At 37.9% G+C, this 24,517-nt stretch overlaps 2 protein-coding genes across 7 annotated transcripts in view; both read right to left on the bottom strand.

Annotated features, from left to right (window-relative positions):
- Window positions 1-814: 814 nt before the first annotated feature.
- Window positions 815-11,509, bottom strand: carf (calcium responsive transcription factor). 5 transcript variants are annotated; one of them, XM_051906446.1, is made up of 14 exons: window positions 11,419-11,509; window positions 10,641-10,732; window positions 10,177-10,350; window positions 9,860-9,971; window positions 7,348-7,468; window positions 6,874-6,955; window positions 6,459-6,648; window positions 5,944-6,064; window positions 5,704-5,847; window positions 5,105-5,615; window positions 4,945-5,014; window positions 3,854-3,966; window positions 1,279-1,591; window positions 815-1,159 (listed from the first exon to the last, which is right to left on the bottom strand). In XM_051906446.1, the coding sequence occupies exons 2-14, from the start codon at window positions 10,725-10,727 to the stop codon at window positions 1,122-1,124; spliced, it is 2,076 nt and encodes a 691-aa protein (XP_051762406.1). In that variant the 5' UTR covers window positions 10,728-10,732; window positions 11,419-11,509; the 3' UTR covers window positions 815-1,121. The 5 variants fall into 5 exon arrangements, with proteins under 5 accessions (XP_051762406.1, XP_051762405.1, XP_051762407.1 ...); XM_051906445.1 differs by having other exon boundaries at window positions 11,331-11,453; XM_051906447.1 differs by lacking the exon at window positions 11,419-11,509 and having other exon boundaries at window positions 5,105-5,261; window positions 5,343-5,615; window positions 6,459-6,654; window positions 10,641-11,406.
- A 5,951-nt stretch (window positions 11,510-17,460) lies between these two features.
- Window positions 17,461-24,517, bottom strand: part of fam117bb (family with sequence similarity 117 member Bb) — a 48,716-nt gene continuing 41,659 nt past the window's right edge. For both annotated transcript variants that reach the window (XM_051905889.1, XM_051905888.1), the window contains 4 exons: window positions 23,371-23,514; window positions 22,992-23,226; window positions 20,712-20,835; window positions 17,461-20,545 (listed from right to left, as the gene is read on the bottom strand). In XM_051905889.1, coding sequence (XP_051761849.1) covers window positions 20,287-20,545; window positions 20,712-20,835; window positions 22,992-23,226; window positions 23,371-23,514 — 762 coding nt within the window. In that variant the 3' untranslated portion in view covers window positions 17,461-20,286. The remainder of the gene's footprint in view (window positions 20,546-20,711; window positions 20,836-22,991; window positions 23,227-23,370; window positions 23,515-24,517) is intronic.

Below are 24,517 nucleotides of genomic sequence, written 5' to 3'. Positions count from 1 at the left end.
AATCCACGTGGACATCAGTGAAGAGCCCCTGCCTGAGGAACCCCGGAGAAAGAAGCCCAGACACTGAGTCATCACAGTGTCACATGGAGCCCGGAGAATATCACAGCGGGACCAACGTATGTAAATACTGTATATAGTCATAGAGTAAGTTTATAGTTTTATGAGTAAGTTTCATTTTATATAGTAAGTTTTATTTTCTGGAGTAAGTCTTTTGCACATTGCATTAGGATGTTTTTGGTGATTGTCAATGCGTCGATATTCGGTTCCCAAGTTGTTCAACATGGTTTTCAGTGCTTTGCTACGAGGTTGTTGGGATGTTTTGGGTGGTTTCCTGTGTGTTGACATGCGTTTGCCAAGGTTTTTTGCGCGGTTGTTAGCGTGTTGCTTTGCAGTTGCTGGCCTCTTCTGGTTGGTTTTTCGTGCGTTTCTCTGTGGTTGTTAGGATGTTTTGAGTGGCTGGTTAGGGTAGGTTAGGGTCTCTCACACGGTTTGCAGCTTGACGTGCTGTGAGGGCTTGTGTGCATCAGTGATGCTGAGAGCTACGCCACTGGTACTTCACAACTACTGGTAGGGTCACCCATAGTGGACAGGTCTCAGCGGAGATGCCAGACGAAGACAAACCACCTGATTCTGGACAGCAGCAGATTGACCTGATGTTCCTGGCAGAAGATCAGTCTTGTTACAACGACAACAACAGCAGAATTACATGAATGGAAGAAAATTCAAACTGATTATGTGTGGACGTCATCGACTAATTGATGGAAGCAACCATTCAAAGAGAACAAGGTAACATAAATGAATGCAACACAAGACATTTAGCTTTAAATATTTAATCTTGATTTCATTCATACTTTTGAGAAATTGCCTTTTTTCTCCAGTCAACACTGTAATAAATTAAAATAGCAATAATGGGAAATGGAAACAAATAATAATACAAATCAATGTTGCATGAGTCCATGTTTACATAATACTGTACTTGATACAATGAATCAGTCCTCCATTGATCTAAGAGCTCAATCGTCAAACGCTGTTCTGTCAGACAAGGATGTTTCTTTTCTTTTGTCTTTGTATTTCCAGCCTCTGTCTGGCTCTGCTGAAACATCCATAGATTTCCCAATGTCCTATTTAACTGAAGTGTCATCTGCTGGGGAAGTCAAAGCTGAGCAATAAGAAACAACAGGTTTACATGTTATTTTTATGATTCTAATTGGTTAAACATGGGAACCAATAAAAAAAGGAGAGATTTTTTTTTCTATTTCTGTGTTGCTATGTACTTACCTATGCTTGCAGGGTCCACAATCTGGACTGGAATGGCCTCTCCGTCCTCCATCAGGATCTGTGTGATGCCACCTTCAGCTCCAGCATTAGTCACAGAGGTCACACTCACCAGCTGACTCATGCCGAGCAGGATTGGGGGGTCACACAGAGATATGCTTTCACCACCACTGCCACTCGACTGGAGGAACTGGGACGGACTCAGCAGAACAGGCTGTGGAGGTGCAGGGCTGGACAGCTCTTGGGCTTCTGGTGGTGGTGTTGTAGATTGGGCAGTGTCTTCAACTGGACACAATGCAGGCTGTAGCTGGATTGCCTATCAGACAAGAGAAGAGCACACTTAAAAGATAAGTTTACCCATATTCAACCAGCTTTGTCCCAGGCAACAGGGAACATTCTCAGAAATCAAGCCAGGCGAGGTTCACTCAAAGTTATACAAACATTGTTCCACTAACATTAAGAGAACATTTGTTCAAAGTTATCTGGTCTTTAATAATGTTCTCAAAACTTCAGCACAAAAACATTATTTATTAACATTTTTCTGAAACGTTTTAGTTGGACGTTCATCTAACATTTTAAGTGTTACATTCAAAATTAACCTTACCATGTTTGCAAAACGATAAAATTAATTAATGAATGTTCATTTAATGTTCGCATTAACCAAAAAAATTTTTTAAAACATTTAAAAAACTGGATGTTTTGAACTTCAGAGAACATACAGATATAACGTTTTCATAACTTAATGGGAACATTAAAATGATCTTAGAACATAATTTTGTTGGGGTATTGTTACAATGCTATCTTTTGTCTTGAATTTTGTCTTTGAACTTCCATTTTTGCAGTAACTGGCATCGCTGTTGAAGAGTAATTAGCTGAATGGATTTATTGTAGAGTTAACGAAAATTATCATGTGCATTGTAATGTTTGAAGCGGATGTCAGCAGATGGGGAAGATTTTAAAATGAGCGGCTCATTCTTAAATCTGTAAGATCTTACCTTCATGCTGTGGAAATACAAACCAGAAGAAAGAACGCAATGAGCACAGCGTTGAAAAGGGGTGGAGCTACATAAGGTCTATGTAAAGGAACACTGTGTGCTCTTTCTCTGTTACCTGCACCCAGATATACAGTAAGTATGACCTGTAGTTTTAGCAAAAGCCCTGGAGCTGTCAAAAGTGATTTTTGCTGACAAATAAACAGTTATTTGTCAGCAAAAGTCACTTTTGACAGCTCTAGGGCTTTTGCTAAAACTACAGGCCATATTTCCCAGTGCATAACGGGTGTTGACGAATTCCTACTTGTTTTCGCCACAGACCTATTTCTCTGTTTTCTCTAGTCATGTAGCACAGATTAAAAACAAAACAAACAAAAAACACCTTTCTACTGCATAAACAGCCAACTTTTATTAAAATCTTGTCACTGGTTAATCACCCCTTTAATTCTTCTATCTATTCACATCTATCTATTCATCTGATTTTTTGTGGAGTCGCACCACGTGACATTTGACATCTGAACTAACTTTACCTCGTCATAAAAAAGTAAAATTGTCTAATATTTAAAGAAACCTATTGACCTTGACACATTTATGAGGGTCTGCAGGGATCCTTTTTAAAAATAAAAAAACTGTTTAATGTTTTTTCTACATGTTGGTTGCACCACATGACTTTAATTTGGTGGAGAAAAGTTTTTCAAATATTAATAAGTAGTGAAGCAGTTTTGATTCAATATTTATTTCTAAATAAGAAATAAGAATAAAAAATATAGCAATCCCGCACACTACCAATCATGCTAAATATAGAAATTTTAACTGTTTTTAAAATGTCTTGTCTGTAATATTATACATATGCCTGATGAAGGTCAGTGGACTGAAACGTTGCTTGTATGAATACATTTCTATAGTTAGCATGATTGGCAGTGTGCGGGATTGCTATATATTTTATTTTGTATTCGACATTGTCGTTGGATTTTTTTCCCTACGCACCTATCGTTTTCTCAGGTGTGCTGAGTTTGTGTTGATTGAGTAAATAAGAAATAAGAACAGAAATAGCAGCAGAAACACTCATAAACATTTTTTTATAGCTTTTTTTTTTCTAACCAATGGCTTCATAAATACAAGACTTTTACATTTAAATATTTAATTCTGATCTCATTCATTCTGTTCTCCTTTTAATGATCAATTGCTTTCTCCAGTCATCACCATAATAAATTAAAACAGCAGTAATGGAAAACAACAACAACAACAACAACTTCAATTTATCAGACAAACCTTTTTCAAATATTAATAAACAAGTGAATGAGTTGTCATAATATTTTTTCTAAGAAATAATAATAAAAGATTATGCCAAATTACATAATCAGGTTTCAGGTATTGTATTTAATGGGCTTTTTGTTTCTTCATTATATTATCAGGACAGTTGATCACCCTGGAACGTTTTTTAAATTTATTCAGAAAAACATGCTTGTCATAATAGAGTTGTAATCAGCTTATTGTATCCATAGATAGCATTTTTAATGCATTAATTTAATAAATGAATAGATCCAGATAAATAAAAAAAAATAGTCAATTCAGGACTTGGTCACCTGGAGATGTGCAAAGATCTTGGGCTGCAGTGAGGTAAGAGAGCTGAAGAGCTGCACAGCCTCTGGAGAAAGAGTGTCACTCTCTTCCAGGAGTCCTTCCTTCTGAGAGGACACTGTCAATATAACAACAGTACACTATATTCTGTGGCAGGGTAAGCAATGGTTTTAAACAATACTTTGACTACAGCTTTGTGCTTTCATTTTGAAGCAGGACCTTTCCTCCACTTGCTAAACTGTATTGAATGATTCCAAGATGTTGGCTGGAATACACTACACAACTTCTGAACAGATTTTAAAACTCTAGATGCTGGTTACAGGAGAAAATCTGGCCATCATACACTAAACGACTGAGGATCCCACACTACCAGACTTTCAAGTCATTTTGAACACAAAAAACTCAAACAAAAACATGCACCTTGATGCTTGTGTTCTAAAATTGACTCAAAAATCAAAGAAGTTTGATATCCTCCAAATGGACGGAATCACAGTCTGAAGCTTAAAAAAATCATAGTAGGTGCCTATCAATGGTGCGTTCCATTTACCTCTGAAGTCAGATGTGCTAGTAATGACGTCACACTTGAGTTGATATCACATTCCAGTACTCATGTTGGAAAACCAAGATGGACGTGTCCAGGCAAACCTTTGTTGTGCTTGATTTTTCGGAATACAAATGGTGCACAGATAATGCTGAAGTATCACGTTCACAAATAGAGGTTGGATAGTACTCTGTGCACCACTGAGTTCATTGAAACGTAGACAAAAAAGTGCTAAACAATATATTACTACTATTTCACTTACTGTTTATGCAATGAGCAGCCATTTTGATTCTAAAGTCAGGGTTGTTACAGTTCCTACGAGATTTCGAGTTGTAACTCCAACTTGAGGGGGGCGTTCCACTTAAAAGTTCCTACTGAGAACTCTGAATTTCCAACTTCCGAGTATAAATGGACCGCACCAATACTTTTCTGTAAAATCGGTCAACTCCGACTGCCCAAAATCTATGACTTTCAGCAAAAGGCATCTGCTCCATTCCAGCCTCAAGACATTAAACACTTTGTCAAATTTCAAACAATATTTCAACAGTATTTTACCGTCCACAGTAGCAGGAGTCAGGGTCAAGGTCAAAGTCTCTGGAAGCAGGTTATTAGCCTCTGCTTTCCACTGCAACAACAACAAAAACATAAAAAGAAAATGGTTGGCATAATTGTGCTCATCAATATAACGCCTTAGAAAGACATTTTCTGTTCACACCTCTGTGTCTGAGGTAGCGAGTGGTCCTGCCGTCAGCTGAAGAGCTTTCTGAGCCTCATGGATGTGGTTCTTGATGTCATTGACAGTGGGAAAGTAACACAGATTGTGTCTCTCTGGCACTTCCTCCGACCTGAACATCTCATGTTCCACAAACCTCCTGCCAGGGCGTTCACAAAGCAACAGTAAATAGTTTTTCAGCAAATGAAACAAAGGAGAATTGAAACCATCTGTGTCATACCTGAGCTGCTTGCGGACAGTGTAAACCTGGCTATGACCTTGTGCCACCAACTCACAGATCTTCTCTGCCACGAGCGGGTGCAGTCGAGAGGGTAAGGACGTCCCATCCTCCAACATGACATCCTGCATGGCTTCACTGCCCAGCTCCTCAGTCTCTTCCTCTTCATTTTGCTCTTCCTCTGCAAAGCAGATCTGCTCTGGAAGCGGAGGCAGGTTTGCAGTGTCCACGTTATGGTATAGGTGGGCTTTCTCAGTAGGGAGCTGGATGTAATACCTGTCACGAATGTAAATGAGTGAAGTGAAACTTGCAGTAAGTCACGTCATGTGATGGACTTTTTTTTATTTAACTGTGATGTTTATACCTTACAACGCCTCCAACATCCCATAAACTTTTCTTGAGGTTGAAGAAGGCTTTCTCCTGCTCTTGTCGCACTACCTTCTTGTCCACTTTGGGATCTGTTGGAACCTTGTACTCCAGGAATTTTCGAACTTTTTTGATATATATTCTGAAAAATGGTCAAATATTACAGTGTGTGTTTCATATTGAGCTTCCTGTGCACAGAACAAATCTGTTGTCCTTGGTCCAACTGTAGGTTGTGTACCTGGCAGGGCAGGTTGCTTTGTAGAGGATGTTTTGATTCGTTTCTTGTTCAGACCCTTTTTTTGGTTGAACGCCCTTCCTACGTGGACCAAACTGGCATTCCATTACAATGGCTCGGCTCCCTTAAAACCATATTAAAAATCAAGATAAAATGAATTTGTGAGCATATTGTAAAACCATTACATTATTTGTAGTATTTATATAAAGTATTTATTTCTTTCACAAAAATCTTACCGCAAACAGTTGTGTATCTACTAAAGTTTTATTAGCTAATTTTGTCAACCAATACCACTAGCATTCAGATGGCCCCAAACCATATGGACATAAATTAAAACAAAACCCAAATAAATAAATAAATAAATAATCCAATTTTGAATTCATGGGTTTTTAATTTTTCAAATCTCACAATTCTGGCATTAAAATACCACATACACTACATGACTAAACAGCTTTCAGACTTAAATAAGTGTATCTGACATAAAGTCATACCACAGATCCCACAAGCAAAACCATTACCTGCATTAACAAAGGGAACGCCATCGTAGGGCACATACTGTGATTTCCACATGAGTCTGGTGGCAGGTTTAGCCGGTGAGGGTGATTGACGGGTGCCAAACACAGCGTGAGTCTGCTGCTTGTGTAGAAGCAGAACGGCCTCCAGCTCTGCCTCTGTGTTACAGTAACCCCGGTACGAGTCTCCGATCTTCTGCTCCTCGTGAAACAATCACAAAGAAAAAAATTTTACCAAGCCACATTAGCTTGACATCATTAGACTTGCTGTAAATGGATCTGTTTGACAGAGGGCTTCTACACACAATAGAAATTACAATGCATTTAGGCTATTTCCATGCATATTACACTTTACTTTTAATTGTTTAAATTTTGAAAAATAAATAAATAAATAATTTTAGCCATTTTCTACTGGACAAACCTCACAGCCACGCAGTCGCAGAGCCCAGTTTGGTGCCCCTGGTGGCAGTGGCTTCACTGGGGGCTCAAATACATCAGGAGAACTGAAAGAAATGAGAAGACATTTTAATACAACTGTCAATAACTTAACTGCTTTTTTGAGTTTAAATGTACCTTTTCCTGTTGTTCAAACAAGGGATAAATTGAGCCAGAACAGAAGTTAAATTAGGTAGTTTTTTTGTCAACCCATTCCATAGGTATATGTTTTTTACTAATCCAGCAATTTTCCAGCTCCATTTAGTCAGTGTATTTGCTTAAGAAAAATCTTTTCAAATAAGTGTTTTTGAACATTTAAAACAAATCAGCTGCTTTTTTAAAGCATGTAGTTTATAATGGAAATAAAAAACAACACACACACACACAATATGAAAGTTCATCCTTTAGATTAGATACAGAATGTGGCAGATATAATGATGTGCAAACAAGGTTTACTGACCCTTTTTTCTGAATTTTAATACCAGTGACATTCTGAGCCGCTAGTGCAGATAAACTATGAGTGCCATCATTGTCGTTTATGGATGTGATGGTTGGCTGCTGTCTTTTCTCCAAAAAGATACCTATTTAACGGAACAGAAAGACATGGCAGAACCGGAGAGCAACCAATTTTCTTCATTATTCTTTTCATTTTATATTATTCTTTCTATTTCTATTTAACTTCTTCATTATTAGATGTTATATATTTTATTATATATTACATTATATGTGCACATTTATTTATATATATATATATATATATATAATATACACACACACACACTTCACCAGCCACTTTATTAGGTACACCTTGATAGTTCCGGGTCGGACCCCCTTCGCCTTCAGAACTGCCTTAATTCTTTGTGGCATATATAGATTCAACAAGGTGCTGGAAACAAGATTTTGGTCCATATTGGTGACATAATAGCATCATGATGCGAATCTCCCGTTCCACCACATCCTAAAGCTACTCTATTGAATTGAGATCTGGTGACTGTGGAGGCCATTTGAGTATAGTGAACTCGTTGTCATGTTCAAGAAACCAGTTTGAGATGATTTAAGCTTTGTGACATGGCACGTTAACCTGCTGGAAGTAGCCATCAGAAGATGGGTGCACTGTGGTAATAAAGGGATGGACATGGTCCCTTTGCTCAATTGGTACTACGGGGTCCAAAGTGTGCTAAGAAAATATCTCCCACACCATTACACCACCAGCAACCTGAATCGTTGATACAGTACAAGGCAGGATGGATCCATGATTTCATTTTGTTTACGCCAAATTCTGACCCTGCCATCTGAGTGTCACAGCAGAAATCAAGACTCATCAGACCAGGCAATGTTTTTCCAATCTTCTGTTGTCCAATTTTGGTGAGCCTGTGTGAATTGTAGCCTCAGTTTCCTGTTCTTAGCTGACAGGACAGGAGTGTCACCCGGTGTGGTCTTTTGCTGCTGTAGCCCATCTGCTTTAAGGTTCGACGTATTGTGCATTCAGAGATGCTCTTCTGCATACAGTACCTCGGTAGTAATGAGTGGTTATTTGAGTTATTGTTGTCTTTCTATCAGCTCGAACCAGTCTGGTCATTCTCCCCTGACCTCTGCCATCAACAAGGCATTTTCGCCGCTCACTGGATATGTTTTTTCCTGACCATTCTCTGTAAACCCTAGAGATGGTTGTGCGTGAACAATCCCAGTAGATCAACAGTTTCTGCAATACTCAGAACAGCCCATCTGGCACCAACAAACATGCCACGTTCAAAGTCACTTAAAGGGGTGGTTCATTATAATTTTACTTTTTTAACTTTAGTTAGTGTGTAATGTTGCTGTTAGAGCATAAACAACATCTGCAAAGTTAAGATGTTCAAAGTTCAATGCAAAGGGAGATATTTTCTTTTAAAGAATTCTCTGTTTAAGGACTACAACAAACGGCTGGTAGGGACTACAACGAGCTTCTTCCCGGGTTGGTGACATCACTAACCCTAAAATTTACATAAACCCTGACCTCGAGAACACGCAACAAAGGGGGCGAGGCCATGTTATTGCAATACAGTAACACAAATGCAATAGCATGTCATAAAAGCAAGATGCCAACATAAGTTATAACCGTAATTAAACTAAACTACACCTGTTCTATCTTCATGCAGCATATATTCTCTGGCTCTGTAGGATCTTACAACAGTTCCCACACAAGCGATTTAAAGATTATCATGACAGATTATGCTAATCAATGACTTTAAGATATCCCACATCAGCTACATAAATTAAGCAACTAACCGTTCAGAAACGTCCTGTTGCATTCTACATGTTGTCACTTCTTCTTGAGTCTCTCCATCAATGTCCGACTCTGGTTTGAACATAAAAGGCTGAACAGTTTCTGACATTTTCAGTGAGTCTGCGTGAGGTAATCGGCACTGCTAACACTATGTGCTAACATGAGCTCTTGAAACTCCGCCCTCTGCTTAGCAGCAGCAGCTCATTTGCATTTAACAGGATGGACAAACGGAGCGTTTTTGCACACCCTCAAAAAGTGATTTAAGATGCTATAAAAAATTATCTGTGGGGTATTTTGAGCTAAAACTTCACATATACACTCTGGGGACATCAGAGACTTATTTTACATCTTGTAAAAATGGCATTATACCACCCCTTTAAATTAACTTTCTTCCCCATTCTGATGCTCAGTTTTAACTTCCGCAGATCATCTTGACCATGCCTAAATGCATTGAGTTGCTGGAGTTAGATATTTGCGTTAAGAAGCTGAACAGATGTACCTAATGAAGTGGCCAGTGGTTGTGTATGTGTGTGTATATTATATATATATATATATATATACATACATACATATATATATGTGTATATATATATATATATATATATATATATATATATATATATATATGTATATATATACATATATGTATATAAAACATTGGAAAAGTAATAGTAACATATTTAATTACAAAAACATAATTAATTACCTGATGAGTTTACTACATTCAACAGCTGACCATGAGGTAGTAACATCTGAGAGCCCCCTATAGACACAGATGGGACACCGTACAGCTGTCCATTCTCCCCTTTCATGATCACCTGAAAAAATACATCTGATTTTGAGGTGGGGAAAAACATTAATAAATAGAGTTATTTCAAAATGACTTGGGTGGAATGCATAAGGTCAAACCCATATTTAAATATTTCGGTAAATCTGGTGACTGAGTCAAGTACATGGGTGAAACATGTCATCTAATGTGAGTAATATAACTTATGGTGATGGGTCATAGTGCAATGCCCTTACCACCCGCTCATACTGAATAGGATGTCCGTTTTGGTCAAGTATAACTAAGTTGTCCGCTTGTTCCGGGACTGTAGAGGGCTTCTGATTGGCTGCTACAGTTTCTGGGGCTGGAATGACTGATGGAAGCACTTGTGCATCTGCATTTTCTTTAGCTTTTGAGGTTTTGTCAGGTTGCTAAGACATCACAATACAACAATAATAAGTAGTTTGATCACAAAACACTGACAGCTGATATTTTACAATTCTTTACATTAAAGATTTATTTATTTATTGCTTTTTAATATTTAATGATGCATTTTGGGAAGTGTCAAACATACGATTAGGGCTTTTGTGAGATCCACCCAACTCATAATTTGTTTGTCTGTGTGGCCATTTAACATTCACACATCTTTTTTTGAAGAGTGGGTTATACAATAATTATTCAGTACTGTACAGTTTTTCTACTAGTCTACATATATATTTACCAGTCCAGCTTGTGTGTCTGCCGGCTGTACATCCTCTCTCTCTTCAGACTGAAGAACACCCTTCACATCTCTCTCTTCCTCCTCCATGTATTCTATCAGACATACACAGCAGTCTAAACCAACAGCCCAAGCCAGAGATAAACTACAATTGTGCATGAATTTGGTTTATTTACTATGGGATAATATGTTTGTGAATTTAGTACAAAAAAAATAAAAAAATAAAAATTAAATGTAAAAAACATTTAGTAGAAAAAATAATTTTAATGGGTGTCAAAAAACATATGCTATTTTTTTATTTATTTTTATAAAAGTGGCCATCTCTTTAGATTTCAAGTTTAAATGCAATGTTTCCGATTATATGAATAAAGCAGCAATAAAAGGTGAATTTGTCGGTGATTATTATGAAACAACTCATTAATCTGTATCGTACTAACATTTCAAAGGGAATGTTATTAACTAATTTTAAGCAACACTTTCTAGTGTTTTTATGTTTTGCTAATGATAATTCAGGCTTATGGAGTGAAGAGCGTTACACAAATGTGACAAATTAACATAATTTTGAAAAATAAACGCCATGTTGGATTAGTGCTAGCGCAGCAGTGTCATGTAAACACAGCGCGTAAAAGAAGGAAAACAAACTGATCTCTAGCGTTAGAGACTGAATTTAAATCATATTTTGAGTCAGCTCACTCTGACAGCGCATCCCAATGTACGGGATGCAGCCGAGCCCAGGCTTTATATACAGGAAGGAGGAAAATTGAAAACGAGTCTACTCAACCTCGTCTTCGTCCGGGATTCCTAACGCCGAAAAACGCGTAAGCTGCGCATCATCCGCCTGCAGTTTGAGTCCTCGCGGCTTCCGTAGGACATGCACTCTCTTTCACTTTGACCTGTAAAAACGTATTTCTTTAATTTAAATATGACATGTACAAATTTATAAATGTGAAAAATAACTAATTTGTCCTTTTGTATTGTTTGTATACTTCTTCCACATGCTTTTCTGTATGTTTTGCGCTTTCATAATGATAAAGTCGAATTGAAACTGTTTAACAACATTGTACTAACAGAGCAAAACAACTGAGAATCATTGAAAAAAATATATGAAAATAATAATTTGTGGGTAAAATTTGCTTAATTTTCCAGAAAAGAAAACAAATCATAATGGTATTCACGGTGAGCTGTAAAATGTGCATATATAAAAAACATATCTCTTTTATTTTTAACAAATACATTTATTTATATATATATATATAAACAATAATAAATATTTTTGTTATATTTTACTATTGTAAATAAATATTTTTAATTACTAAGGAATATTATTCTTCCATTCATATTCAACGGATGACTTGGCAAAACAATAAAATTGAACATATTTGTTGTTATACATACGTCTCACCGGTAAGAGGCGCTACATCTTAAAAAAATTTATTCCATCTCTTTCTCAAACCCCTAAAAAAGAACTTCACAAATCCTACACTTTCTTGAATAAGTAGAAGACTTAAATAACAGTTCTCAAATGTTAACCAGGCGAACTTCATCTCTCTGCGTTCCTCTAGAAAACCAAACAGGAAAATATCTATGAGTGATACAGACCTGGAGAAGTCTGTATGACTGTGTTGAAGCAGCTGATCCTTTGTCAGGTCTAAACTAACAGGACAGTGTTTGAGCTGAGCCTGTAACAATGAGTCTTGCACGCTCAGAGTGACGAGAAAACGTGAGGAATCTGGGCCTATGATCCCAGGCTGGGAGCGAGATTAGAGGCCGAGCTGCCCCGGGGCCTCAGTAGGGCGTCCCGCTCTCGCTCACAGGGGCGTTCACACTCACGCTCAGAGTCTCACACTGAGGTTTTGATGGAACATGTCAGCAGAATCATTCTGAGTTCACGGGGAGAACAATTTGCTGTTTTCTCAAGAGATCCGGCACTGATGCATTCACAGACTTATTCAATGTATGCTAAAAATGTCATATTTCTTATAGTGCATTCAGTCAGAAACCCCCTTTGAGGCTAAACACACGCCATGTCCAATTATGTGGGCTCCCCTCGGACAAGCTTCTTTCAGGTCCTTTTCCTTCTTTTAGTTTCAAATTACAAAAGAGTGCCATACGTGCACCTACAAGATCATCAACGGTCTATTTCCTGCATCCTCATGGCTCATTATGTGTCTGTGGGGCTTAAATGCAACATGAGGCAATGAGGTGCATTGTGGGATTGATGTCTGGGACTGACCTGAAATACTGCTGTGTAATGGTCCTGTCTCTGGCGGGGGATGAGGTGGGGTAGGGAGTCACTGGGGAAAAAGCCCCTGTTTGGACTGCCCTCCGTGTGAACATTTTTGCCCCTACATTCACAAAAGACCTTACAAAAAGAGAGAGAGAGAGAAGGGAGGGGGTGTCAGTGGACGACGGCTGAAGAGTTTGCATGACTGAACCATTTCAAACACCTTCCAGCTACACTTGTTGCACACACAAGACCACAGCACCCGCTCCATATCACTCCTGTACTGATGGATTCACTCGTCAACTCCATAGAGGGTTCATTCATCAGTTCATCTGTGTTGTTCTAGTCAGTGAATGGAGATATCAATATGAGAAGATCATTTATGAGTCCACGTATGAAAGTGGCCCAGATTGAAATGAAAAATGTCAGATTCTGTTTGTGATTTTTGATTTAAATGTGATTCAAATGTGAAAATTACAATTTTTAATTGGTGATTTTATTTGAAAGATTTTTGAATGTTTTTTTTTTTTTTTTTTTTTTTTTTTTTAAGAGGTCTCTTCTGCTTACCAAGGCTGTATTTATTTGATCAAAAATACATGGTCCATTCTACAGAATTTGTTCAAAGTCAGAGTTGGAAATGTCGTTTTCCACAAATTTTGAATGTATGCAAATTGTATAATATCCAAGTTACACATTTCTAGTAACTGTGCAGTTAATTCTCATATTGTATTTTCAGAAAGTTGTAGAATATTTTTCCTCTCCCCAAATTTGTCACTACCGAAACACAATAATAAATAATTTAATAAGAAGGGTTACATTGACCTATTAAGATTTTGTTTACATCTACCTTGTAAACAGGCGCGCCGTTGGCACGGGGGGTCAGGACCCCTGCAGTTTTAAAAAGACAGAAATTGACCCCCGCACTTTTGATAAGGGCTGCTTAAGTCAGTATCAAACTAAAACAGTATCAAAAAAGCTACAACCTAGCTTAGGATATTTTCTTTCAAATGAGACCATTTTCACGTTTCTGTGAGCTTTCGTTCGTAAATAATCAACGGTTTTGTCGCGGATCAGGAAATGCGCTCTCAAAGAAACACGCAATCTCCAAACCATCGATCAAAGCGTGCTAACAAGCGTGCAGGACACGTCGATGGTATATAAACCATGCCCGAAAGTTAGCGTTCGTCAATCAAGCCAACCGTCCATTCAGAAACCGAGAAATTTGACACAGGCTGATCTATCACATTCAGTTCCGGTTGACGCGCGAGCTGGCTTGACTGATGTATTTGTGAGTTTTCGTGAGGATTTATAGTTTATGGACTGTTTTGATTTCGATAATCACATCTAGCAACGGGGCTTATACTCATTTTTATTGAATTATTATTATTTTAAAATGTGAAAGAACAGCAACCAATATGATAAACTGTTATTTTACCAAAAAAAAAAAAAAAAATTAAAAACTATAAGTTTGGGATATGGCAAGGCTACTTGCACACTGCACAGCTGTCTGCAAGTATGCAAACTTGAATATAATTGCCATTTCAGTAAATCTACATTTTGATATTGTGAAATGGGTAATATTACAGTGCAAAAACTGTGTGTATAAACAGTAACAGTTCTTTGTTTCAGTTTCTGTTGAAGATTAGTGAGCAGCAGCTGCTGGCACAGCTGGCATCACATCTCCAGGAGGCAGACGGGTGATGCTGAGGTGATGCTCAACACAGGTGACAAAAAATGATGCACATATAAGGAATTATACAAATCTGGAGGATGTTCTAGATTGTAATAGAGTCTTGTGTCTCCTGAAAGAATAAAATCATAAAACGCCTCTTTTTTTTGTTTGTTTGATTATTATAGCACAGACAAAAAAAATACTACTGTAATATATATCACTTTCAGCAGTGTTTTATATATTTTCAAAGGGTTTTCTGTAAAATAACACTGCAATATTGGATTTATACCACTGTAAATGGTATGGGGAGACTTTTTATTTAAGTATACTATATACAATATATACTATAATTTATTTTAATCACTTTTAAGAGTGTTTTATGTAACTTCAAAGGGCTTCCTGTAAAATGACACCAAGATTTTGTATTTAGAGCACTGTATGTGGGTACGGGAAGCTTTTCAATTTGGGTACGCCAAATCCAGGCGGAAATCCCCAAAACGGTCCCAGTGCTTAGGAGGTTAATGATCAGGCAAGTTTAATATATGATGGTGGTCCGATGGTGAGCCTGAAGTGGTGGTCTGATATCTGGAAATCTGATCTTACTATTTGGGCTTTTGCTTACAGTTTGGTCCCTCCTACTTTGAAAATTCCTCCTGCACCCCTGCTTGTAAATATATTTTTTCACAGGTAAATCAATAACAATTACAATTTTAACAATATTTCAAGTGTAATTTATGAGATTTGTTGTATTTTGAATCCAATCTTTCTTTGTAAAAGGCATTAAGTTTATCATACTGATGTCAAAATTAAGGATTCATTAGTTTGAATATACATTGAACCAAACACTATAATAACATATTAGTTGATAATTCAATATACTTTATTTTTGACAAAACATCTCATATTTCGGTCATGACTGCACATTTTCGGTAGTGACAGTTATGTGTTGGTGGCGACCACATCACATTATAGAATTTTAACTCACATACCAAAACACTACTAAACATATTAAAATACTAATGATTTTTATAACTGTACTAAAATTTTGTTTATTTCCCCCAAATAAATTATTATATGTTTCCTTTTGTCACTACCGAAACAGTCACAACCGAAACGTGGTGAAGTTTCGGTAGTGACAATTTTAGACTCTTTTAAGCCTAGCTCAAAGATGCTAATCAGCACATGGTTAGCTAGCACAGTTCTGAACAGTTGTACACAGGAAAAAAAAAAAAAAAAAAAAAATATCGAATAACACTCAAAAATCAATGATGTCACAACCAAAACTTCACGTTTCGGTTGTGACAATTTTTAAGCCTAGCTCAAAGATGCTAACCAGCACATTTTTACCGAGCACAGTTCTGAACAGTTGTACACACATAAAAACTAAATTTCATGGAATATTTTGCTTAATTGCAGAAAAAAAGGTGTTTGGTAGTGACGTTCCTTAAAGTTATGCACAGATTTTCAGACTTTTGAACACATTTAACTCAAAATGATGGTACCTATCATATATGAGAGAGAGGGACACAGTAATATTTCCTGATCAAAAATGTAGAAGTGTGGTTAAAATCAGTCTCAGCCAATGGACTAAAACATACAGTTTCGGTAGTGACATGTTTACGGGTTAGGTTTCGGTACAGCCACCTCCCAACTGAAAGTACCCAATAAATGATGATTTTATATATATTAAGCTTACTGATATTTTAAATATTATTGTGGAATTCAATAGATACTAGAAGGAACTTGGTAAACATCTAATATTTGAATACTTAAATGCTTTTTAAATGTGTTTTTTGGTTGTGGGACAACAGTTTGCACCAATTCTGTAAAATGGCCCATATGTGATGAATAGAAAGTTCAAAAGAACAGCATTTATTTGGAATGAAAATCTTTTGTAACATTACAGATTTCTTTACTGTCGCTTTTGATCAACTTAATGCATCCTTGCTGAATAAAAGTATTAGTTTCTTTAAAAAAAAAATCTTACTGACCTCAAATTTAAAGGGATTGTTCACCCAAAAATGAAAATTGGGTAGCACTTTATTTAACAGTCCTGTTCCCCATGTACATACTATGTACTTATTATAGTTATTACAATAACTGGGTAACAACTAACTCTGAACCTACCCTCATGTAGTTACCTTATATTAACCAGTACTTTCTTAGGTAAGTACACTGTTAGTACACATACTGTAAAATAAATTGCAACCGAAAATTTTCAACATTTACTCACCCATATTGGAGAATGTTGGTAACCAGACAGTTGACGGTAGCCACGGTAGTATTTTTTTCCTACTACGTAAGTCAAATGCTACCGTCAACTGTCTGGTTACCAACATTCTTTAAAATATCTTAAAATATCAGTTTTGGAACAACATAAGGGTATGATGACAGAAGTTTCATTTTTGGGTGAACTAACCCTTTAAGAAACAATATAATGTTAATTATGATGCTTAAGTACTTTCACATGAATTTAAGTATCAATCCCTTTTTTTTCCTGCAGAAAGTATTTAATATATTTTTTTCCTAGACCTGACTTTTCCTCAAACCAATCATACTTCTAGTTACTAAGTCAGAAAAAAGCCAGCCTGAGGACTGAAAACAAATTATTTTCATACTTCTGTGAAGACATGCATCATTACAGCATATTTTCCACTAGGTGGCATGTGTGAGTCCGTCCAAAAACACATGTTCACATCTAGTGCCAAAATACAAATATTTTCATTACTCCACATTTCTGGTTCTCAGCGAGAGATGAAACACATTTCTAATGATGCTTAAGTTTGGACGGTTTAGTTTAATATTCTTTGGTTGTCTTTGATACCAGCTCCAACTAATGATCATACTTCACATCATCCAACAAAGACATTATTGGAAAAGCGGTTAACCCCAAACTCAACTCACACGTCAAAAAACACCCTCAGACATTTGGAGCGAGTGCAACTTTATTCTGTTGAGTTCCATAGATGTAACAACACAGGAGACTACATGGTGTACAGTATGTGCAGAAACATCCACTGAGACAGACATCATACAACACAGTATCCCATCATACATCACTGTCCCCGTGTTAATAAGTTGTACGTATGGATTGTTAATATCTGACTGATATTCCGCTCTAATTAGAAAGACAAACTTAAGGCCACTACCCATATAAAAGTATATTAATATTGGCCCTACGGCGAGAGATTTCTCTACTTCAATACATATCCTAAGGAGATATACAAAGCGCTTGATAAAACATTATCAATTTGTGTTTGAGCAAGAAACGTTTGGATTCTTGTGCCGTTGCCAGAAGAGATTGCTGCTTTTACATTCCTGAGTACTGATCTACGATAGTAATCACAGGCTGTGAGCTTATTTCAGTTCAAACATGGAGGCCCTGTACGGCCCTAACTGATTCACAATGCTGGTATAAAAGTGCTAAAATATCCCAGGGTTCATGTTTTTTTTTTTAAAGCTCAAAACAATACCTTAAAGGGACAGTTCACCCAAAAATGAACATTTTGTCATCACTTACTCAGCCTCAAGTTGTTCCAAACCTGTATGAGTTTCTTTCTTCCGTTGAACACAAAAGACGATATTTTGAAGAATGTTGACAGTTGACGGTAGCCATTGTTTCCATAGTAGGGGGGAAAAAAAAAAAAGGTATGACAGTCAATGGCTTCCGTCAAGTCTCTGGTTTCTTTTGTGAAGAAAGAAACTCGTACATTTTTGGAACAACCTGAGGGTGACTAAGTGATGACAAAATTTTCATTTTTTGTGTGAACTATCCCTTTAACTACAACAGTGAACAAGAAAAAACAGGAACTCTGCTAAAATGCCTCCCAACAAAACAACTGTGAGGAACCCCACCCTGCACACAAAGCACAACCGCACAGAACATGAGCGAGAGAGAAGATCACGAGCCAAACCACAAGCAGACAATCCGTGACCTGTGCGTTATCCTGGTAACCTTTCGACAGCACTTCTGAGCTTTAAGCTGGAAACCCGAAATGACTCCTGTAATGGACTCATGCAGTGTTTAACTAGTACTAGTATTGTCCATTAAAGGGATAGTTCACCTAAAAATGAAAATTCTGTCATTGTATACTCGTACAAACCTGTATGACGTCATTTCTTCTGTGGAACATAAAAGAAGGTATTTTGAAGAATGTTGGCAACTGAACAGTTTTGGTGACCACTGACTTCCATTGTATGGACCAAAAAGAAAAAACACTGAAACATTCCTCAAAAAAAAATAAAAAAAATAAAAAAATAAAAAATCTTTTTTTATGTCCCACAGAAGAAAGTCAGTCATACAGTTTTGAAAGGACACGAGGCTGAGAGTAACTGACTTTTCATTTTTGGGTGAACTAACCCTCCAAGTCGCCTTATAATTCTATCTTTTCTATCCACAATGACTGTCACTGAGCCACAGGAAATGTTCTCTTTGGCCAAGTCTACAGAAGCACTTGCGTGAGCTGCATAAATCTTTCATCAGACACTATTTGATTTCTTACAAAATAATGATTAAAAACAACTACAGCACAGGAAATCAGCCTAAATGCTCGACAATGATGAAAATGACAGCAATTCAAGCAGCCTAGTTCATTTAGACACGGAAACGGACAGAAAATCTGTGCTGTTTTTAATTGCTTGAATCTAGTGATACACACACATATTTGACTGAAATTTCCCAGAATGCATGCATTAAATCAACCTGGTGAAAATAATGTGCTCTGACTTTGTAAACTATTTCATTGGATATCACAGGAAACATTACATGAATGTTCTGATAAACATCTGAATTGTTAACTACCTGGACATTTATGCATTACATTTTCGCATTTTGATTTTGTTCTTATCGTGTCCTTTTTTTTTCTCAAACATTCCTGGAGCTAAATCGGCTTAATCATTGTGAGAGGTGAGAAAACATCCCGTCTGTCTGTCCACCCAGATCCTGTCGTGCCCTCCTCTCGCTCTCTCACTTTGTTCCCTGCTGGGTTTGAAGTTCAGAGTTTGGACCCATATGCATTTGAAACGCATTTTACAGCTATGCAAACAAAAGAATCAGGTTTACAGGCCACTCGTCCTGTAGCCATCAAGTGGCGATTTCTCTCGCACTGGCTATTCTTATCTTTAACACCTTTCAGTCTCCTCGCCGCCAGTGAGAAAGGAAGAGGAGAAAAGGCAGAGAACCGGTCCCTCCTGCTCCCCTGCTGCTTTTGTCTGGACTGAACGGAGAAGGCCTGCTACTGTGACAACGATTCAGTCCGAGAGACCTTCATCAACCCAGAATTCATTCTACCAGGTCTCTTGGTCTCACTTGAAATGGCATCATTTGTATTCAATGATGTGCTGGTCCTAGTACGATAGAAACGATTCTCGCAAACGCGATCCACTGCAAACTATTATAAAATATACATTGTGTCTCACAAAAACGGATCTATGTAGCCACCTCTTTAGATTCGTATTCATAGTGATCCAAGACACATTCTCAAGTTCGCTCTATGAAAGGTAGAGCAATAATATAAAGCTAAATACGTTTATCCCAAACCCAAAACCCCCAAAATGGCCTCTTTGTTCTTTGAGAACAAGCACAAAGCTAAAAATGTGCATAGAAAAAGGCAACCGTTTCATCTTCTTTTCACCCAACGAAAGCCGTTGTTTATTAATAACCATTTTGTTCTCTGAGAGTCAAATTTTCTTTATCAAGTTAGATTATTGAAATGTGTGGATGCAGTTGCTAGGACGCTCATTGAGGGGCGTGTCTAACTCTCTGACAGACAGGGGGAGGGGGAGGAGCCTGAGGGCTGCTGGGAAAGCATGCAGGTTCTTCGCGAGACTCTCGGCTCGGGTTCGGGCGTGAGGCGGGCGGCGCTCTGGTTCTTGAGGTTGTTGAGCTCCTGTGTGGGCATCAGCGGTTTGGGAATGCTGACCAGGCAGAACGCGGAGCCGCTCTTGGGGATGAAGTTGACCTTGTTCCTATCTGGGCACAGGAACTGTGGGATCTCCCGTGGAGGCCTGGCCCTGAGGAGATGAAAAAGGAGAGCGATAAGATGGTGAGAAGTACTGAGTCAGCTTTGAAGTCGGTGTAAATGTTACGCTATCATCATTTCAAGGCTCATGCTGCAACACAACAGTGGAGAACAGAGTGCAGATAAAGCAGCAGATCAGGACACACTGCAGCACTCACTGTGTTTCCTCTGTGAAGACCTTGACTCGCTCACAGCCCTCGGGTGGCTCACGTTTGAACATGTAGCTGTTGTTTGGCTTCGGGGATGAGGCGTATTTGGGTAGTGGTGAGCTGGGGGCCAGATCTGTGAAAATGGTACAAGAAAAAACTGAGTAGAATGACAACACAATTTGGACAGGTTTATTAGTGGAGATTAAATGTGTGCAGAATTCAACATTTTGCAATTTGTAGAATATATATAACCAAAAGAATGGGAGACGTACGGATCACAGTCAAACAGCAGATGCTGTTAGCATGCTAAAAACGTTAATGCTAATGCTAAAAAAAACAAACAAACAACAACAACAACAAAAAAAAACGCATACTGTCTGAGTAGGTACTACATTTGAATTTAAATTTACTTCACGACCATTAAAAAAGTACGTTCTATATAGTACGAATGCGTGTAGTATGAATGAAATCTGGACGTACTACATCCGCCATGATGTTACAGTCACATGACCTATCAGCATCAGTTAGGTCCCTTCAACTCCATTCACAAATTCTCTCCCATGGCCTCATGGGATAGTAAAATGTCCATCGTATGCGCACTGCAGCATCTCGCCGGAAGTAGAAAGTCATCCAGGTACTTTTCACCTACTGTTTTCCGAACACTACAAATTCGGACATACTACTCTGTCCACATACTGTTTTTCACGTACTATATAGTAGAGAAGTATTCGATTTCAGAAGCAGCGTCTGTCTTTAATTTCATCTCTTACAAAATGTGGAAAAATCGCTAAAATATTAAAAATAACATTATTAAAAAAATAAATAAATAAAAATTAAATAAAAACAACTAGCTGATTGGTGGATAGTCACTTATTTAAATTTGCGATCACATGTACTCTGTGTATAGGGAGTGGCGATACTGACCTTACTCTCTTCACGCGATAAGTGAAATCTGATGTACTGTAATGTAACAAACTACTGTATAAAGCCTAAACACATCCCTTTAGGGGTTCCGTTATTCATTTTCCGTGCCTTTCCAAATTCGGATTTGGGCTTCGGGCACATCCCTATTGTCCTCCCTTTCGCCAAATAGGTAGGAAAACTTCAACATCCATAAAGCACTGGGCATGTTGCCGTCCAAGACCACTCCCACCAGTCTGCTATGGATACACTTACCAGAGACAAATACCGCCTTGCTTTTAGTCATAATGGTGAAGACTTGTATTGTTCCCAGGTGCAAAAATTCAAAGAGTAAACGTTAAGCAGGAGTGAGTTACTTTCGGTCTCCAGTGAAGGATCCAGTGAGTTGTAGGCAGTGGATAAAAATTTGCAAAGAATTCTAAATACCGGGCACCCTGCAAAAACTCAATTCCAGGAGATGGCACAAACTGAATTATGTTATGTTATGTTATGTTATGTTATGTTATGTTATGTTATGTATGTATGTGTTTCAAGTGGTCACAGGAGAAACATTTGAAAAGCATGATAATACCAGGTGAAAATGGTAATGTGTCTTGGCTGAACATCTGTGATCTGATCACTGAAAATGCATCTTAATACCAGGTGGAAACAGGGCTTCTCTCTTGCTTGATTTTCTACATATTGTATATAATTTGCGGGCCTCGGGGATCTGAAAAACCTGTTTGTTGTCATCATTTCAAACAGGATGACTATGAACAGTGTTTTAGGTCAAACAGAGGGGAAAAACTGAAAGAAACTGCCATTCTGTCCATTCCGCCTGAAGCAAAACACCGTTGTATACAGGTTAGAAAGCTGTAGCTGTTGCCATAGTGTTCCATTTTTACCATAATGCTGTTTAAAGAATAGACAAAGCAGTACAATACTGTTTTTTAGTGATAAACCCACCCTTTCAATAACTGCTCTGTTAATAACCCTCTGTCGATCTGATAGAAATGTGGAAGTATAATCTGTGGTTTTAAAGAAAGCCCTGGAGCTGTTTATTAAACGTGAATTTCTCAGTCCAGGTAACATGGAGAATGAGTAAACATAGCTTATTTACATATACTACAGACATTGTAACAATACAAAACTGGCTGAAAAATCGGTGAAGTTACACCTGAATATTTTGTTTATGCTTTTAGATAGCTACTGATAAAAGTGTAGCACTGTCAGCAGCACCATATAACAAATTTGAGCATGTTTAAAACCATTCCGCACATTTTCACACACAATCAATGCAGAAAATGCGTGTGCAGATCTGTGTGGGCCTAAGGACATGTGAACAGCCCTGAGTGTGTGTGTGTGGGTGTGAAAATATGTGAGCTGTACCTTTCTCACAGCCGTCAGCCAGAGTCTCATCCTCATGGGGAGATGGACTATCGCTGCAGGGTTCACTTGGCACGTTTAGGAACGTGGGTGAGATGGACTGAGAACGGCTGCTGCTGTTGCTGTGGTTACTGCCCGCTGCGATGCCTAGGGGCGTCTGCGTGTCGATGCTGCGGGAGCTGGCACTGCGTTGGCAGAGGGGAGGAGGAGCCCGATGTCCGTCTGGAGCCTCCTGAGGCTGAGCAGAGAAAAAGTGCATTGATCATACACAACAGAAACAAAACTTTAGTTAAAAACATACACAGTGTCTTTGGGGATTCTCTGAGGACACCAGATTATGTAACAGAGAGTGTTTTTGCAGAATCATGTCAAGCATACTCACAATAAGCTGCTCCTCTCTGTCTCCTGTGTCTCGGATAATGATGCGCTCAATCTCCTGATTCAGCCCCTCTACGCTGTTCCGGAAACGAGAGACGGAAGACTTGGAGATGGGAATAGAGATCAGGACACTCTTTGGAATAGGAGCCTGGAACAGGAGAGAATGAGAAGGTGTGATTATTTGCTGTATGTGATGTTTTAAAGCAGAATGTGTTGGAGCTTTGACCTAGTGCTTTCTGCATATGTTTAGACTGAATTGTGCTCATGTGGGAGAGATGTGTTCAAGTCGAGCTGTGTATTTTGTATGATCTGTATTTTTAAAAATATAAAATGTATATAAAAAGAGGAAGTCACAATTTGCTCCTCCATTAATCTCTTAAAATTAGCTTAGGTTGTATATTTCATATTGTCTTATGTTACAGAGAAAAAAAAAAAAAGGTTATATATAAAATTATAATTATAACTGTTTTTTCGATACTGAAATATCTGAAACGCATCCAATACTCATTTTTTCCGCAGAATAGATACATGATACCAGTTGAGCTTTCTCGCTCTCTCATCTCTCCGATAGAGTTGACACACAAACCCGCCTCCCCTCACTTGTTTCATTTGCTCTGGATGAATATTGTTGGTGTTACAGGGCTTGAATTTCGGCTTGGGATTGCACATAATTTTACTCATTCCCACAGATCTTGTGCTTACACCCAAAGTGTGCACGCACAAAGCCGCCTCTCAATAATAAATTGAGTTTGTTTTTACTGCTCATTGTGCTTAAAGTCAAATACACACAAAATAATGCCAAAACGCTGGTCTCTGAGAGTATTCACATAAACGCAGTCAGTTATGCTTTAAGTGATTTGAGAAAGGAAACGCATGTGTAACAGTATAATGGATCTGTGCATCAGGTCTTAAAGTGACAGCAGCCTAATATACCTGCTGCCAAATTAAATATATCTTTAATATTATCTCATATGGAAGTTTTACTCCATGGTATCAATGTCAAAATTGTGGCCAGTGAAAATGCTAATGGGCTAGAAACTTTTAAAAACCACTAGCCAGTGGCTGGTGAGCAAAAAAAAAGTTAACGTCAAGCCCTGTATATATATATATATATATAAAATATAAATCATATAAAAATATATTTACAAGAC

Source organism: Ctenopharyngodon idella, chromosome 9 (assembly GCF_019924925.1).
Source record: "Ctenopharyngodon idella isolate HZGC_01 chromosome 9, HZGC01, whole genome shotgun sequence".
NCBI classification, from domain to species: domain Eukaryota; kingdom Metazoa; phylum Chordata; class Actinopteri; order Cypriniformes; family Xenocyprididae; genus Ctenopharyngodon; species Ctenopharyngodon idella.
Note: the sequence above shows the minus strand (reverse complement) of the source record. Positions and strands in the feature narration are given on the sequence as shown.

Excerpts from the sequence above, each read along its gene's own strand:
- carf (XM_051906444.1), bottom strand. The coding sequence starts at position 10,796 with ATGCACAATTGTAGTTTATCTCTGGCTTGGGCTGTTGGTTTAGACTGC. Across the intron at positions 6,956-7,347 it reads ATTAAAATTCAGAAAAAAGG|TTCTCCTGATGTATTTGAGC; the intron begins GTCAGTAAACCT and ends CATTTCTTTCAG. Across the intron at positions 5,015-5,104 it reads TCGCTACCTCAGACACAGAG|TGGAAAGCAGAGGCTAATAA; the intron begins GTGTGAACAGAA and ends TTGTTGTTGCAG.